The 14,402-nt window shown below is 37.8% G+C and overlaps 2 protein-coding genes across 8 annotated transcripts; both read right to left on the bottom strand.

Moving 5' to 3' along the window:
• Window positions 1-1,464: 1,464 nt before the first annotated feature.
• Window positions 1,465-10,358, bottom strand: LOC131026545 (putative late blight resistance protein homolog R1A-10). Of its 6 annotated transcripts, none has more exons than XR_009102334.1 (5): window positions 10,071-10,320; window positions 6,003-8,769; window positions 5,290-5,471; window positions 4,961-5,070; window positions 2,718-4,416 (listed from the first exon to the last, which is right to left on the bottom strand). XR_009102334.1 is itself a non-coding variant. In XM_057956435.1 (3 exons), the coding sequence occupies exon 3, from the start codon at window positions 4,316-4,318 to the stop codon at window positions 1,709-1,711; it is 2,610 nt and encodes an 869-aa protein (XP_057812418.1). In that variant the 5' UTR covers window positions 4,319-5,070; window positions 5,290-5,471; window positions 10,071-10,316; the 3' UTR covers window positions 1,465-1,708. The 6 variants fall into 6 exon arrangements, 2 of the variants coding, with proteins under 2 accessions (XP_057812418.1, XP_057812417.1); XR_009102335.1 differs by having other exon boundaries at window positions 4,318-4,450; XR_009102333.1 differs by having other exon boundaries at window positions 2,780-5,070; window positions 10,071-10,358.
• Window positions 10,359-11,412: 1,054 nt separating this feature from the next.
• Window positions 11,413-14,402, bottom strand: LOC131026544 (protein TIFY 6B-like). Of its 2 annotated transcripts, XM_057956433.1 has the most exons (7): window positions 14,264-14,399; window positions 13,854-14,047; window positions 13,162-13,367; window positions 12,868-12,958; window positions 12,231-12,558; window positions 12,086-12,146; window positions 11,413-11,813 (listed from the first exon to the last, which is right to left on the bottom strand). In XM_057956433.1, the coding sequence occupies exons 2-7, from the start codon at window positions 14,025-14,027 to the stop codon at window positions 11,729-11,731; spliced, it is 945 nt and encodes a 314-aa protein (XP_057812416.1). In that variant the 5' UTR covers window positions 14,028-14,047; window positions 14,264-14,399; the 3' UTR covers window positions 11,413-11,728. The 2 variants fall into 2 exon arrangements, with proteins under 2 accessions (XP_057812416.1, XP_057812415.1); XM_057956432.1 differs by having other exon boundaries at window positions 13,854-14,402.

Raw genomic sequence — 14,402 nt, 5'->3', positions numbered from 1 at the left:
TTATCCATCTTTTTCCTATGTAAATTTTACAACCAAATAAACGCACCCTTATGGTTAATTAATTGTCTTAAATTATTACAAATTTTTGCAGATTTTAAATTAGTTTCTTCTCCAAAATAAACAAACTTATATTTTTTGCAAATTTTCTCCTAATTTAACTTGCCAAATTAGAGCTGATCATGTGCCACGTCAACTTTGATATGGCAAAGTGGATGGTTAACTAATCAATTAAGAAGTTCTTTTTATTTATTTAAGGGCTTTGTTGGGCCAACTATTTATTGGATTGTCTACAGGTCCAAAAGACCATTAATTGGTATTAGAGAGGCTCTCTTGGGCCGAATTTTCTTTTATTCATTCTTTTTTATTTCATTAGCTGAAAGAGTGCAATGTATGTATAATTAATATTATTTTATTTGACAAAAATAAAAAAAATATAAATATAATATTTATTATATTTAAAATTTTAATTAGAAATTTGTTCTATTTGACTCAAATGAGTTTCAGATACATATCAAATATATTTTAGATAAGGTAATGTAGTTAATTAAAACATTTTTATAGTAATTTAATCTAATTAATTAATATATTCTTCTAAATATATAATGCATAATTTCAGACAAATTATAAAAGACACCAAAGCACTAGTGTCTTCATATGCAGAAGCGAACACTCCAAGATCTCAATTTCCTGCAATTCCAAAGCAAAACATCGTACAGACTTGCAGCCTCCATTGTTTCTTCCTTCAACATTTTATCCACTTCATAATTTACCTCACCAACTCTCTCTCTCTCTCTCTCTAAAACTATACTCATATGGAGACCGTGCTACACTGGAGCAAAATCATGGCCACACAGCCTCACGATAAACTGTCCAAGAATTCATCTCACAACTCGTTGAAGAAACAGATGTTCATGCATATGAAAGAAGCAAATCGTCAAATATATAATAATGGAGTCATTAAAGGTAAGATCATGGCCGGAAAGACCAACAACAAAAGCCCCATCTCCACACGCCATAAGGCTGAGCCGGCCTCCGGCCGCCTCCTCGGCCTCCTCGGCCCGTTCATCGACTGTGTCACGATCCAAGGCTTGAACTTCTCGGGTTTTGTCGTAGTGGTAGTAGTAGTAGTGGTCGCGGATCTTTTCTTGAGATTACTGGAAAATCTCAAGCTCTGGAAATGGATGATGCATCAGTACAAGATGGGCATTAAAAAGCGGCGCGATGAAACGAGAGGGAAGGCTGTGGGTGGTCGGAGATGGAGATGGATTGAAGATCTTCTTTCTGGTTTGGATGTTTCTGGTGTTGATGATTTGTTTATCAGCATCAGCATTTTGATGGGATTAGGGTTTCTCTGTGGATTGTTGGTGCTTGTTAGAAGGTTTGACTCCAAGAATGTCGAGATATATGAAGGTTAGTATATATGCTTGATTTCATAGAGATTTTGTGTATGTAAATAAGAGAATATATCAAAATATCTATTTTGTTACTGTATATGCAGCTGAAATTTTTCTTCAACAGTAACTATTCGAAAATACATAGTATAAGGCTTGCATATATACATTAGAGAAACTCCAAATAACCAATATGTCAGAACATAAACCACATGAAAGTAGCAAGAAATCAAACGACTAAAAATCCAGCAAAACCAAATTGCAAAGTGGGAAAAGACGAACCTAACCTGTTAGGCAAGTTGCAAAGTGACTTGCGCTCAAAAAGAAGAATCAACAGTAAGTTCAAAGAAAAACATGTCTTTTAATTGATTGGCACAAGCGACAACTAACGGATTGCAGTCGACTAATTCAATGGTCGTGATCCAAGAGTGATCACATGGCCAATCGAGTTGTTGTAATTTGTAACAATGTTGCAAGCTTAGTCTACGAAGCTTCGGGAAGCTTCCACGTTGAGGTCTCCATTGCACTAAATCGGTGTCTTCAATTCGAAGACTAGTAAGTTTCAAGAAACCCCCTGATTCTACTTCCCAGTTTGGGCCTTGAAAGGCATAGCATTCTAATGAGAGGGCCTCGAGATTTGGCAGCATTGAACCAATGTCATTCATACACTTCCAAGGATACCCCAACCCTCTCAAACTTAAAACTTTGAGACTTGATGGAAACATTGAATGAGAAATCGTATTGCACTCATACTTTATCTCGGGATTTATGACCCAATATTCAAGTCTGTCCAAATTCAGAAGTTGTGATATATAACCCAAGCAACTCAATGGATTTCTTTCATCATCATCATCGTCATAAGGTTTCAACTCCAGATCAATCCCTAATGACTTTAAATTAGGAATTCTTTTGAGAACTTCCCTTGTACAACTGTTTGCACTCACACCATTAAGCGTGATGAGTTTGTTCAAGGTAGCATCAGAATTAGGGGTTGGTAGGTCCTTTCCCCAAATCTCAAGATGCTCTAGTTCTTGCATGTCCCAAATTTGCACAGGCATATATGACTGAACACCACGCTTTTTAATGGTCATATGTCTATCAATAATCAAGAATTGAAGGTGAAAAAGGTTGGATATGGAAGGAGGGAGCTCGCCGTTGCAACTTAGAGAAAGGTATCGCAGACAAACTAGTTTCAAAATTTCAATTGGGATATGATAAAATCGGACACGAATAGCATGTAGTACCCTAAGCAACTTGAAACCCATTTCATGTATTGGGACTGGATATTGGTGATAAGGACCCAAACAAAGGAGAGAACGGACAGTGGATGCACAATCACTTTTTATTGAATCATACACTTGTTTGAAGCATAATAAACTATTCCAATGGGCACTCAACCGGCGTTGGTCTTTTATAACATCATCACAACTTTGTAAGACATGCACAAACTTGATCCTACTAGCTTCTACCTTACACAAGTATTGCCAGCAAGAATGCACGCGAAACTTTCCCTCCCACCAACAAGTTGTTGTGTCGAGAACAAGATGATACCACATAAGAAGCTTTCTCAAGCATGTATTGGAAAAATCTTCAAAACTTTCTAAACCAATCGGTTCAAGAAATCCCTCAACACTCAACAGAGTTTTGATCTGGAGTGGATGGATATCAAGATATGGACGGAAAGCTCCCATATAGAGAAAAAACATTTTTAAATGTTGGGGTAAGTAGTCATAGCTTGGAAAAAGTACCTCTGATATTTGATTATATGCATCCATGAAGAGTGGACTATGTTGTTTGAGTACCTCAGTCCAATATTCTGGGGTCTTGTCGGCTTTTGATAGGAGCTCTGCAACCGTGACTATCATAAGAGGAAGACCTTCACATTTCTTGGCAATCTTCTCTCCCAATTCTGCAAGTTGAAGTGGGAAACCATCTTCGCCAAACACCTTCTCACCAAGTAATTCCTTACTTTCTTCAACATTCAACAAGCGCACTCTTTGGTACCCATCCTCCGTGTATATTGTTTGTTGTCTACTTGTAAGTAAGAATCGAATCATTCCAACAATATTCTTTTCTCGCAAGCAATTTGTCAAGCAATCTACTTCTTTGTCCCATACATCATCCAACACAATGAGACATTTCTTACCCTTTAATCTTTCTCTCAAGAGTTCAACTATTTCCTCCTCATCAACATCTTCTTGGGTAAGCACTGGGTAAGAGCTAGGATCGACTTGAGCTAGAATGCATCGTAATAGTTCATCAGATTCACATTTTCTTCCTACTTTGACCCATGCTCGAAACTCGAAATGTCTCTGGATAGATGGATCTTCAAAAATACGCTTAGCAAGAGTTGTCTTTCCAACGCCTGCCATCCCCATAATTGAATAGGGTTTCTTGTTATTTTCTTCAAGAAGATGATCTTTGGCTTTTTCAAAATGATCGGATAATCCGACCATCTTTGACTTGATTCCACCAAAATAAATTCTTGAGGAAATAGGCTCGCCTTCTTCTTCTGGCATACTCTCCAATTCAATGACGTACTCCACCTTCATCATCTTCACCATCTCGACGAAGCCACCAACGCTATGTTGCAGACTCTGCAGATCTACAGAGAGTGACAAGGTGTCTTTCTCGCCACCCGATCTGCTTTCGAGTTGTGGAAGAATGTGATGTAAGATACTGGATTCAAGTAAATCTTCGAATTCCCAAACTGCTTCTTTGATTCGTTCATCCGCAGCATTCACCTTCGTCCTGATCTTGCTGTAGCTGGTGTTGTCCAATAATAGCAGAACTCTCTGCAAGCGATCCATCTCATCATAGGCGGGTAGTAAGATTTCTGGAGAGTGGGAAACGAGGGAAATGCGAGACGATTGTAGAATACGCTGAATTGTATTCTTGAGAGAAGTCGCTGCACCATAAGCTGCCATAGCACGATAGCTGGTGGCGGCGGCAGCGGCAGCGGCGGGAGGATTTTGACGGAATTGCAAATCAACTATTTCAATAATTGTGAGCAATGGCCATTAAACTGCCATCTTAAATTATGTCAGTGGCTACTTTTGCTGATAAGTCAATGGCATTAAATATATATCAGAAATCACATTCTCAATTATTGAAGCCAATGGAAAAGTAATACTATAAAGCAGGCAGCGGAAATAATATTTTTTAAGTTGAAAGAAAGGAACATTCAAGATTGGTGTGCGTTTGAACAAGCAATCACGTTCACATGCGCACTCATATTTGGATACATTTCAACTAACTATTTGACAAAGACCAAAAATATTTTTAGATGGGCTAATTGTAGCTTATGGGTCGAATTTTGAAGCGATTTGAAAAAATGGCTTAAACTTTAAAAAATGCAAAAAAAATATCTTGAACTTTTGCTAAATTGTAAAAATGGCCCGTCTTCTAAAAAATGGAAAAAAAAAATCCTGCATTTAAGTAACTTCAAACTTTCAAGTGTTGAGATACAATGATCAAAGAAACTTGATGCTAAGTACTTTATCAAATGTTTTTTCTTTATTATCTATTACATGAAAACAAAATCTAATACAAATTGCTCAAACATGTACCTGCACCAGTCTCCTAATTGCGGATCCTTTTTTCCTGTGTCCACGTATCCTAAATCTGGAAAACTTAGCAGCCGGGATAACATCCCCGCACCCGTGTCCGACACCTGCACCTGAGTCCAAGCAACATAGAGCTCAGAGAGCAAAACAGAAGCCATTTGCTTCATTATGCCCACACAGATGTGATGAGCCTTTTTGAGAAAACTAATGTTAATATTCGGGGAATCATCAGTTTAGGAGGTTAAGATGGTTAGGAATCTTGTTAGTTTGTCAGATACATAACATGACAGCTGGCATCACTCAAAGGTTGAATGTGTATAGATCATACATACCTGTACCAAAAGTGAATTGAGTTGCAGCTATGAAAATTCCCCAATTCAGTTTCTTTCTTATCATCGAGAGTCGAAGTATTCATCAGCCTTCACAGCAAACTCTTCAATTTGTAATCATTTCTGTCTGGTTTCAGAGAAGATTCCCAGAATGTAAAGGAACCCTGTCCCAAAATGTCTTTTTGCTGCAGCATTCAAGGTCAAAGTTTGAGAACTTTCTCATCTTGGAAACCTAATAAGTATACATACACACATCACAATACACAGTGGCGGAGCCAGGAGTTCTCATTAGGGGGGGGGGGGGGACTGAACTTGTACAGTTTGTTTTTTCATTTTTTTATTAAAAAAACAAGCATAATAGTAATAAAAACGATATATTAAACAGTTTCAATACTTTACACATAACTTAAGAATAGATACTTGGCAAGCTAGTTATTATTTGAGAAAGCAATGACATATTTCTGGGTTCGTTTTTCCATTTTCTATGATTGCGTTGCGTGTTATTTTCTAACAGAACTATTTTGTTCAACTAGAGGATTGACTCAAACTCAACATTGAAACTTAACTAAAAAAACTTTTTTGGGGAGGCTTCAGCACCACCCCCTCGGGATCCGTCACTGACACACACATCATTTTTGTTCACATGGATACATAATTATCGTACTAAGTGATGCAATGAAATACAAGACAAGTGTAAGGCAACTGGAACGACTAACCTTTCGACTGGGGCTGGAGTTGACCTGCGTTTCGCATCATCCCAAGAAGAATGGAGAGAAACGCTGAGGTTAGGATATTGCCTTGCCAACTGAGCTGCTTCAATTTGGTTTACACGGGCGACAAGGGAAGGGTTGCAATCAACTACTTCTATCTTACTAATCACGTAGTTATCAGGTTCCCAATTGAGTTCTTCCAAATTGTAGCAGTGTTTTATGCTCAATTTCCTAATACACGGCATGCCACCGGGTGCCACTTTCCATTCAGCCAAATCAGTGTCTTCAATTTGAAGGAATCCAAAGGTAAAGGGTTCGTCCTCTTTTATCTCCCACCTCGGGCCTTGAAAGGCGTAGCATTGCAATTTGAGCACCGAGAGATTTCCCAGTTTAGCAAGTATACTCATGTATTCCCAAGGATAGCCTAAGCCACTCAGAGTCAACTTCCGCAGATTTGGCGGGAACATGGAACGAGGGGCGGGCGGAGGAATGACGCCACACCTCATCTCAGGATTCACAACAACACATTTAAGGGAGTCTAGATTTCGTAGACTACCAATGCTGTTCAAGCGACCAAAGAGTTCGCTATTATCATCATCAACCACCAGTTCAATCTGAATTCCTAATTTTTTCAGATTGGATATTCTTTCAAGGACCCCCTTTGTACAGCTGTAAGCACTCACACCTAAGAGTTTAGAGAGCTTTTCTAAGGAAACGCTAGCATTAGAATTTGGTAGGTTGCTTCCCAAGACTTCAATATGCTTCAGTTCTTGCATATCCCATATCTCCAATGGGACATACGAGGACGAGAGAGATCCACAAGAGTGAATGCTCGTGTGGCGATGGATAATCAAGAATTGGAGGTTCCGAAGTTTGGATATGGAAGTAGGGAGGTCTCCGTTGTATGTGAGAGCAAGGTATTTTAACCGAACTAGTTTTAGTACCTTAAGTGGGAACTCGTAGAAACGGATGTTAAGAGCATCAAGAACTCTCAGCAGCCTTGAATTGACATACACCGGCACTGGATATCGATGAAATGGACCAAGACAAAGGAGAGAACGTGCAATGGATGCAGAATCATTTCCCACAGACTCGTACAACTCTCTGATGCCAAATAAAATGTTATTGTGGATGCATAGTCGACGTTGGAATTCCATATCTTCTTCTAAACCATCGAAACGACTACTTAGGACATGAAAGAAATTGTTCATCCTAGCAATTTTGGTAGCCATATGCCCCAAGGCAGAATGAATGCTGATAGTTTTCATTAGTTCTTGCCCTACAAACCACCAACACGTCGCTCGGTGGGAGCTGACAAGACTATTGGAAATAAGCTCATTCAAATAGTTAACAGCGTGATATTCTGATTTTTCAAGCATGCTTGGCTCAAGAAATGTACCCTCGGCAATCCACATATTGATGAGCTTGGATCGAGGGATCTCATAATTTTGAGGAAAAACACCCATATATAGAAAGCATGCTTTTAGATGCTGAGGTAAATACTCGTAGCTTGGATATAGTACCTCTAATATTTGATCATATGCATCCACGAAAACTGAATTTCGTTTCTCTGCTACCTTGTTCCAGTACTCCGGTGTCTTCTCGGCTTTGGACAGGAGGTCGGCAACCCTCACGATCAAAAGAGGAAGACCTTCACAGTTTTCAGCAATCTTCTGCCCAACTTTCTCGAGTTTAAGCGGGCATGGATCCTCACCAAACACCTTGTCACGAAGAAGATCCCAACTTTCTTCCTTGTTCAGAAAACGCATTTCTTTCATGCCATCATAATTTGCTTGCAAAGCGGCGTTAGCAACTTGTTGTAGTCTTGTTGTAAGCAAGATTTGAGAGGTTGGATTTGGATCATAGGCTTCATAGCCATAGGGAAAAGAACTTCTCAGGTAATCCCAGACACTTCTGTCCCATACATCGTCCAGCACAATGAGACAACGCTTCTTCTTCAAAATTTCTTTCAAGTATAAAGATACTCCCTTTTCTGAAATCTCTTCATCCGTGACTGGATGCTTCACTTGAGCTAGTATATTTCGAGCAATCTCATGTAATTGAAATTTTCTACCAACTTTCACCCATGCACAACGCTCAAATCGACTCAAAACCATTTTGTCTTGAAAAATTTCATTAACCAGGGTAGTCTTACCAATGCCCGCCATACCTACAATTGCTAAAATACGGAACCACTCATCCCCCATGATCCCATCTTTGATTAATCCAAAGAGATCAGAGAATCCAACCATCTTTGTATTTAACTTATTTCCGCTGAAATCAATTCTGGAGGAAACAACTTCATCATCATCATCTTCTTCTTCTTCAGTCATGTTAATTAATTGATCAACGTACTCCTCCTCCATTCTCTTCGCCATTTCGACGAAAGAACAAAAATCTAGCCTTAAATCCTGCAGGTCAATGGAGACTACCAATGGATGGCTCTCATCTCCGTCAATGCTTTCATCAGATTGTGAAAGAAACTGATTTGAGATATGGGATTCAAGTTTATCTTCAAATTGTGAGACAGCGTCTCTGATTTGAGCATCCAAAGCATTCATCCTGATACTGCTCTTGCTGCTCCCATCCAATCTTTTCAGAATTTCTTGCAAGGACTTCAGCTCCTCGTAAGCAGGTTCTATGATTTCTGGACAAGGGGTGACATCAAAGGAAATACGAGAAGAATTGCGGAGACCCTCGATTGTGTTCATTAAAGAAATAACAGCAGCATAAGCCATCTGACTCTTTCTCTCTCAAACAAAATTCAGGAGAACTGCACTAAAGAGAGCACCATAAGCATTTGTCCCAAACTGAAGTAATGGAATAAGCATTACACAATACACACTTTAAGAGCATCTTGTTCCCTCAGCAACTTTAAGGAGCATCTAGTTCCCTAAGCAACTTTAGGAGCTAGCATCTAGTTCTCCAATCAATGATTCGTAGTTGAAAGCACTGTAAGAGGATCTAGTTCCCCAAGCAACTTGAAAGAGACATAGGACTGTAAACGAGCCGAGCCGAATACTAACAGGCTTGACCTCGGCTCGTTTAAATATTCGGGTTTTAGAGCTCACCTCGAGCTTTTGTCTTGTTGATAGAGTTCGGCTCGTCACTCACTTACCGAGCTCGACTAGTGTGATACTCGATAAGATCGAATGAGCTCGAGCTCGGCTTGTCAGGTATTCGTATAAATAATATTTGAGGTCAAACTCGTTAAAGACTCATGAAAAGCTTGAAAATGTTCAAAATGTGCTCTTGATTTTAATCAATATGTTACTCGAGCTCAACTCATTTTAGGCCCATGCACTAACTCAATTGAAGGTTCGTGAACAAGCTTGAACATGTTTTTTTCGAACTGAGTCTTGAATAGCTTGCGAGTAGCTATCTAAAATAGCTTGTGAGTAGCTATGATCATTTACAGCCCTATTTGAAACTGGCATCTATTGGAATCGGAGGGAACGTGTAGAGGATGCACAATTACATTTACCCAAGTTCAAAAAAATTTAAAGCTAAACAAAATGTTATTTTGGAGACAGAAGCAACGCTTGCCTTTTATACCTTCTTGAAACAATCAACATCCCTAACTAAGACATCTCCAAAAAATAAATTCTTCAACCCCATCTTCTTTTTTCATGATCTTATAAGAAACACCCAATTTAAAAAACAATAATAATAATAATAATAATAATAATAATAATAATAATAATAATAATAATAATACCTCTACCACATTTTACTCATTTCATCTCTCTCAATTGTTCTCTCTCTAACTAGGATTTTCACTCTCTAATTCACAATCCTCTCTAGCTTATAAGTTTAATTATTCAAATATTTTCTTGAAACATTACGTCTCATAAGCTCAATTATCCAAACAATTTCTTGATACATTACATCTTATTATAAGATATTTATAATAAGCTTGACCGGAGGAGGTGGGGGAGGAATCAAGCTCAACAAATTTAGTCATACAGAAGTTCGAATAAGCAAATTACAAGATGCATAGGTTTACCAATTGACTGCTAATTACATCTTTAATGAACTGAAAAATGAAATAAGCAATTGAAGTAGAAAATTTACCTTTTAACTGGTAATTGCAGTGGCGATTGGGTTTTTGCTAGTACGGAACTGCGACGAGCCTTCCCTTTCTTTCACTTATAGATACTTCACCGGGAGCGGCGGAGAGGGTGGTGGCGACTTGCAAGTCGATGGGTTATAGAAGGCGGCGGAGGGAGTGGCGCAGTTTTCCAAGAAAAGATGAAAGGGGATTGATGTTGCTGCATTTACCGAGTATGTTTTACTTGCTTTTTCTTTGGATGAATTTTCACTTATCACAACTTTTTTACCTTTTCTGGAAAATATAGAATCAGAATAAAATTCGCTGTCGGGTGATTCAAAAATATTTTAAGAGTACTTTGACGAAAAAGGATAGAAAAAATATATTTTCACCATTTTACAATTATTATGATTTCACATATTTAACTAGCAGAAAAAACATAGGCTGAAAAAATATATTTTCACCATTTTACAATTATTATGATTTCACATATTTAACTAGCAGAAAAAACATAGGTTGTACGTGTAATTAATGTTATTTTATTTGATAATTTATTATTTTGAAAAATCTATTAATTCAATACTTTTATTAGATAATTTATTTCATATATATATATATATATATATATATATATATATATAAGTCTTATTAATATTAATAGCTATAGAAATATATCACATAGATTTAGTGTAATATGTAATGAATTAATAAATTCTTATAAATATATAATATGTAAAATAATTTTAAAATAAATCCACAAGTTGTGACTTAAGATGCCTTAGGCTCTTTTTCTATTAATATAGATAGAATTTTTTTTACGAGCAAAGTGAAATATTTTCTAGAGCAGCTTACTTTCATTCATTTTTTTTCAAATGTTGGATAATATTATCTTTGTGTAATGGTGTGAAAATATTTTGCAACGTTTTCTTATCTTTTCATCTCAAAATATTCAATTGAATATTTAGTGAAGAGCTTGGAGTCATGAATTTTGTCAACCCAATAAGTCACAATTCTTAATTAAATTCAATTTACAACCCAATATATAATACAACAATTGAAATTAAGTATGAACATTTTCGACCTCTTCGGCTTTGTTGTTCAGTTTTTCCCAATTTACTATGTCCCTTACCTTCTCTCTCCTACTTTATTACTTTGATACTTTATTAACTACACATGTAAAACACTAATCTACAACTCCTTAATTCTCATGTCGAAACCAAACGTGTCAAGATTCGTGGGACGGAGGGAGTATTTCCTAGGTTTTATTTCCAAGAATCTAAGGAAATCAATGTCTCTTTTTCCAATAAGAAATGGGCAGGATTCATTACACGATGCGTGTAAAAATACTAACTGAAACACGAGATATACCATGAAATTACACTGCAAATTAAAACAGGTAAAAACTAGTGTTCTTACATGTACATACTACTATTTGTACAGTGTAGTTAAGAAACTGTTTCGATCACAACTGCAACAAAACTGGACTCGAGCGACGCCTACGACACAAATTAAAAGCATTTTTAGTCATGAAATATTGACATATATGCAAGTTTTTTTTTTTAAGGGGGATCGATAATGGTTCTCCATTTTCTCTCGCTGGTGAACCTTCAACCTGCTGGTTGGGGGAGAAGCGTCTTACCGACTGAGCATGTATCTGTATCTGTTGCACGTCGCCCTTTGATTAAATCACTGCTGGCACGGAGCATGACCCCGACGAGTTGCACTCCGGTGCTTCGTTGGCAGCATATGGCGCCGCGGTGATTACCCTAAAATCGAGAATATCAACACCTTTAGCCATTCAAACTCAATGTACCATGAAAATGTAATAGAGAAATCAAACACCATAACTATGTCGATAGAAACCAGGCCCGTTCTTGAATTTTTGTTTAATCATTAAATTTTTCATGTAAAGATATAGAAGTACAATTTTCATATTTTTATCTACGTAACTACAATTTTCTATTACTATATGACATTGGCTATTGTAGGGTGCTGCTTCTCTTCAGATGAGCAAGAGTAAAAACAAGAGAAAATTTACCTCTCCTTACGCTTCTCTAGAAACCGAGCCAAAGATTTCCTCCTAAACTGAGGTACAGAGCCTGATCACAATACAAACTCAAACATATTAGAGAGAGAGAGAGGAAGAGAGAGAAGATGATCAGTATAGAGGAACAGAGGAATACTTGATGGAGAGAAGCTTGCAGAAACGGGTGCAGGCGAGCTAACTACTCTCAACGGCTCAACTTTGCTAGACGAGACAAGAACGCCGCCTTGCTTCGAAGCATTCATTTCGCTGATAGCGCCGGCCCACCCCATCGACTGAGAAACGCCACCGGTGGCCTTGGCTGCAGGGCTCAACCGGTGCGATGCACCACCACCATAAGGGTGGTTCACCACATAACTCTCGAGGATAGAAGGCCTAGGCGCGGAGGCTTGAACGGGGGCTGCAGGGACCGGTGCACTAGAAGCCACCGGGGGGCCGTTTCCGGCCAGTAACATAATAGCCTGAGCCTATACATTCAAATTCATATATCAAGATTGAAGTAAGTAACTCTCCGTCTCATAAAAACATGAACATTTTGTCATTTTAGATCGTCTCACAAAAACATATACATTTTTATTTTGTACGCTATCCCACCACAATCCCTTACTTTTTATCACTACTTTTCATAAAGTGAGACATCTTTCAACTCAGAATACACTTTTATATATGTAACTTTTCTTAAAACTCGTGCCATTACAAATGTTCGTGTTTTTTGTGAGACGGATGAAGTATAAAATAAGCACACATTCTTGCAGCTAGAAGATGATGTGATGTACCTTATCCGCAGAAACGTTGTCGTATACACAAACGGAGCCGTTGTAGAATATCGTTAGTTGAGCCGGAGTCCCTGAGCTCTTGGAAGAATTCCTACATAAACAAACCCATGAATTCTATGTTGAATATGTATGAATTTACTGTGAAAAAAATATGAATTTGCTAGGATTTGAAATTAGGCCCATGAATATATTCAACAAATTAAGTGATGAATCCACCATATATCTTCATGATTTAAGAGCTGAAAATGGTTACTAGTTTATATTTTAAAATGAGTTTTTATTTTAGCCCAATACCTTAAGTCCGTAGTCCCGACAACGGGGCTGCTCAAAGACATAGCTGGGATGGGATTCACCATTGGAATGGCGGAAATCGGCTGCGGGCTAAGGGGCACAAAGGATTGGTGAACGGAGGCGCCCATTGCCGGCAAGGCCGTCGCACTCCTTGGATCGGCGGGATAGGTTGTGACCGTGTACCGAACTCCTCCTTGATCAATGTTTTTCTAGGTAACCAAATTGAGATAAAACTTTAGCCTAAGATAAGAAACCTATGTTTAATTTCACTTATAAAAACCCAACGTTGGAAAAAGATTGATTTTAGTCTAGACATACAAAATCCGGCGACGAAATGATGAGTCACATGCCAAATTCTCAGAGTTTTCTATGCGATTTTGTATTGAATAGTGCAAATTTTAACAAAGTATATCATTATTCCGTCGCCAAATTCTGTAAGGTGAAACATAAATCAAATTTATTTTAAAGTTGAGTATTCAAACCATACCCTAAAACACGGAAAAAAATCATTGGCTTATCAAATTATCTATCGAGCAATGGAAAAAAGTCAACAAAACAACACAAACAAGTCCACTATATGTTCTACGTCAAGCAATATGTGGAGTAACTCCCGATATATATCAGCAGTAAAAAAAATGGATCGACTCATCAAGTTCCCATTGAAACAGAATCCACATAAGAAAGCCCAAACTAACCTGCATAACGGCCGAGTAAGAACTCCGATCCGTGTCAATTTCCGTGGTGGTTATCGTCACCAGACCGGCTGAGGCGAGGGAGTCGAAGCCGGTCTTCGCCTTCTCTCCATGAGAGCCATGGAAGGACAAGAGCTGAGGTTGAGCAAAGCTCTTGTTTGGCAATCGCCACTCCATTGCTGCACTTCTTAATTGAGCTACCAAATCAAGAACAAACTTCAAATCAAAAATTGTACACAAAAATCTCCAACTACAACTCTTTCAATATAACTAATGAAAATGGCATCTTAAGCAAGAATTAGGTGGAGTCTAGATTCAGAAACTTGAATGACAATCATAATAAAAATTTGTTTTATTTTTCTAATGTGAATCAGTGACAATTATAATACTATGCAAATTTGAATATTAAATACATCAAAATGCCGCCCTGCAGTAGCTATAAAAGAGGGTGAAAGGGTAATTGAATAATCTTTTGAAAATATTGAATTGTATTTGTAAGTTTCTCATGTGCATTAAGATAACATTATTGTAGTTATCAATGTTACCAAGCGA

This window comes from Salvia miltiorrhiza, chromosome 5 (assembly GCF_028751815.1).
Source record: "Salvia miltiorrhiza cultivar Shanhuang (shh) chromosome 5, IMPLAD_Smil_shh, whole genome shotgun sequence".
Lineage (NCBI taxonomy): Eukaryota > Viridiplantae > Streptophyta > Magnoliopsida > Lamiales > Lamiaceae > Salvia > Salvia miltiorrhiza.
Note: the sequence above shows the minus strand (reverse complement) of the source record. Positions and strands in the feature narration are given on the sequence as shown.